Source organism: Tupaia chinensis, unplaced genomic scaffold (assembly GCF_000334495.1).
Source record: "Tupaia chinensis unplaced genomic scaffold, TupChi_1.0 Scaffold000558_1, whole genome shotgun sequence".
Classification (NCBI taxonomy): domain Eukaryota; kingdom Metazoa; phylum Chordata; class Mammalia; order Scandentia; family Tupaiidae; genus Tupaia; species Tupaia belangeri.
In genome coordinates, this window is record NW_006160070.1 from 1,943,866 (window position 1) to 1,944,980 (window position 1,115).

Consider the following 1,115-nt stretch of genomic DNA (forward strand, 5'->3'; position numbering starts at 1 on the left):
CCCCGCCCCTGCCAGTTCCCGCCCCTCCCTCCCTGCAGGGTCATGGCAGGGACTCTGGCGAGGCATCACGTGACCCGAGAAGTCTCAGCTCTCCAGGCTCAGCAGCCAGGACAGTGTGGGGCACCCAGTGCGGGCCTCCAACCAAGGGGCCAGGTGCTCCTGGGGCCCCGGGAGTCAGGGCGCTGAGGGTTCTCCAACTTTGTTGCCGGGACGTCTGAGTCGCAGGGACTCTGGATTCCTGGGGCTTGCCCAAGGCTGGTCTGGTGGCTGGTCCTGCGTCGTGGCCACTCTGTGCCCCCAGCCTAGCTCCACCTGCAGACGCGCCCTGGTGGAGCCTGTGGGCTCGGCCTGCCGCAGGGACGCTCCTTCCATGGGATCCCTGTCTCGGGTCCACAGAGGAGACCAGGGTTCCTCTGGCCATGGAGTGCGGGGTCTGAGGGGGGCCCTGCAGAGTCCTGCCCTGAGCGGACACGGTGCTGGGTGCGGCACAGGGCTCGCCTCTGGGCAGACCTGGGTGTGCGGGCTCCCCCTGCTGTGGGTAGGACATCCGCGTGGCCCGAAGGCGGCTGGGAAGGGACGTGGATCTGTGTCCCCCTCGCGCTCCCTTGCTGTGCCTTCTCACTCACCTCACAGGTGACTGTGGTGGCCCCAGGCACATCGTGTGGACGGTGCCCCGAGGGACAGCGTGTGTGGGCACAGAGACACTGCTGGGCTAGAGCTGGGCAGCGGAGCTGACGCCAACGCCAACGGCACACTTGGGTGGCAGGCATGAGCCACAGCTCTCAGGGGCCCAGGGCGGAGGAGGGGACCCTGTCCTCCTTGGGCAGGGGGAGAGACCTACAGGAAGGGGGCAACAGCCATGCAGGGAGAGCTGAGAGTGTGGGCTTGGGACTGGGGCTCCGGCCCTGGGTGCTGCACGCTGAGCTAGGTGCAGGTGCCGTCACTGAGGTCTGCGGCAGGCCGATAGGGTGGGGCTGCTCTCGATGAAGCCGGGGTCAGAGGTGCTGCTGGGGGGCACCCCTTTATTGCTCCCACTCCTTCTCCAACCCCCCAGCAGCCAGCAGTCAGGCCATCCCCTCCCCTCCCCTCAGGGTCCTGTCTACGCCGCTTGGCGC

General features: G+C 68.1%; 1 protein-coding gene across 1 annotated transcript in view; it reads right to left on the reverse strand.

The window, feature by feature from the left end:
* Positions 1–658, reverse strand: part of GATA5 (GATA binding protein 5) — a 9,737-nt gene extending 9,079 nt beyond the window's left edge. Inside the window, exon 1 of the mRNA XM_006157731.1 lies at positions 627–658. Within this exon, the coding sequence (XP_006157793.1) occupies positions 627–658 (32 nt within the window). The remainder of the gene's footprint in view (positions 1–626) is intronic.
* Positions 659–1,115: the final 457 nt, after the last annotated feature.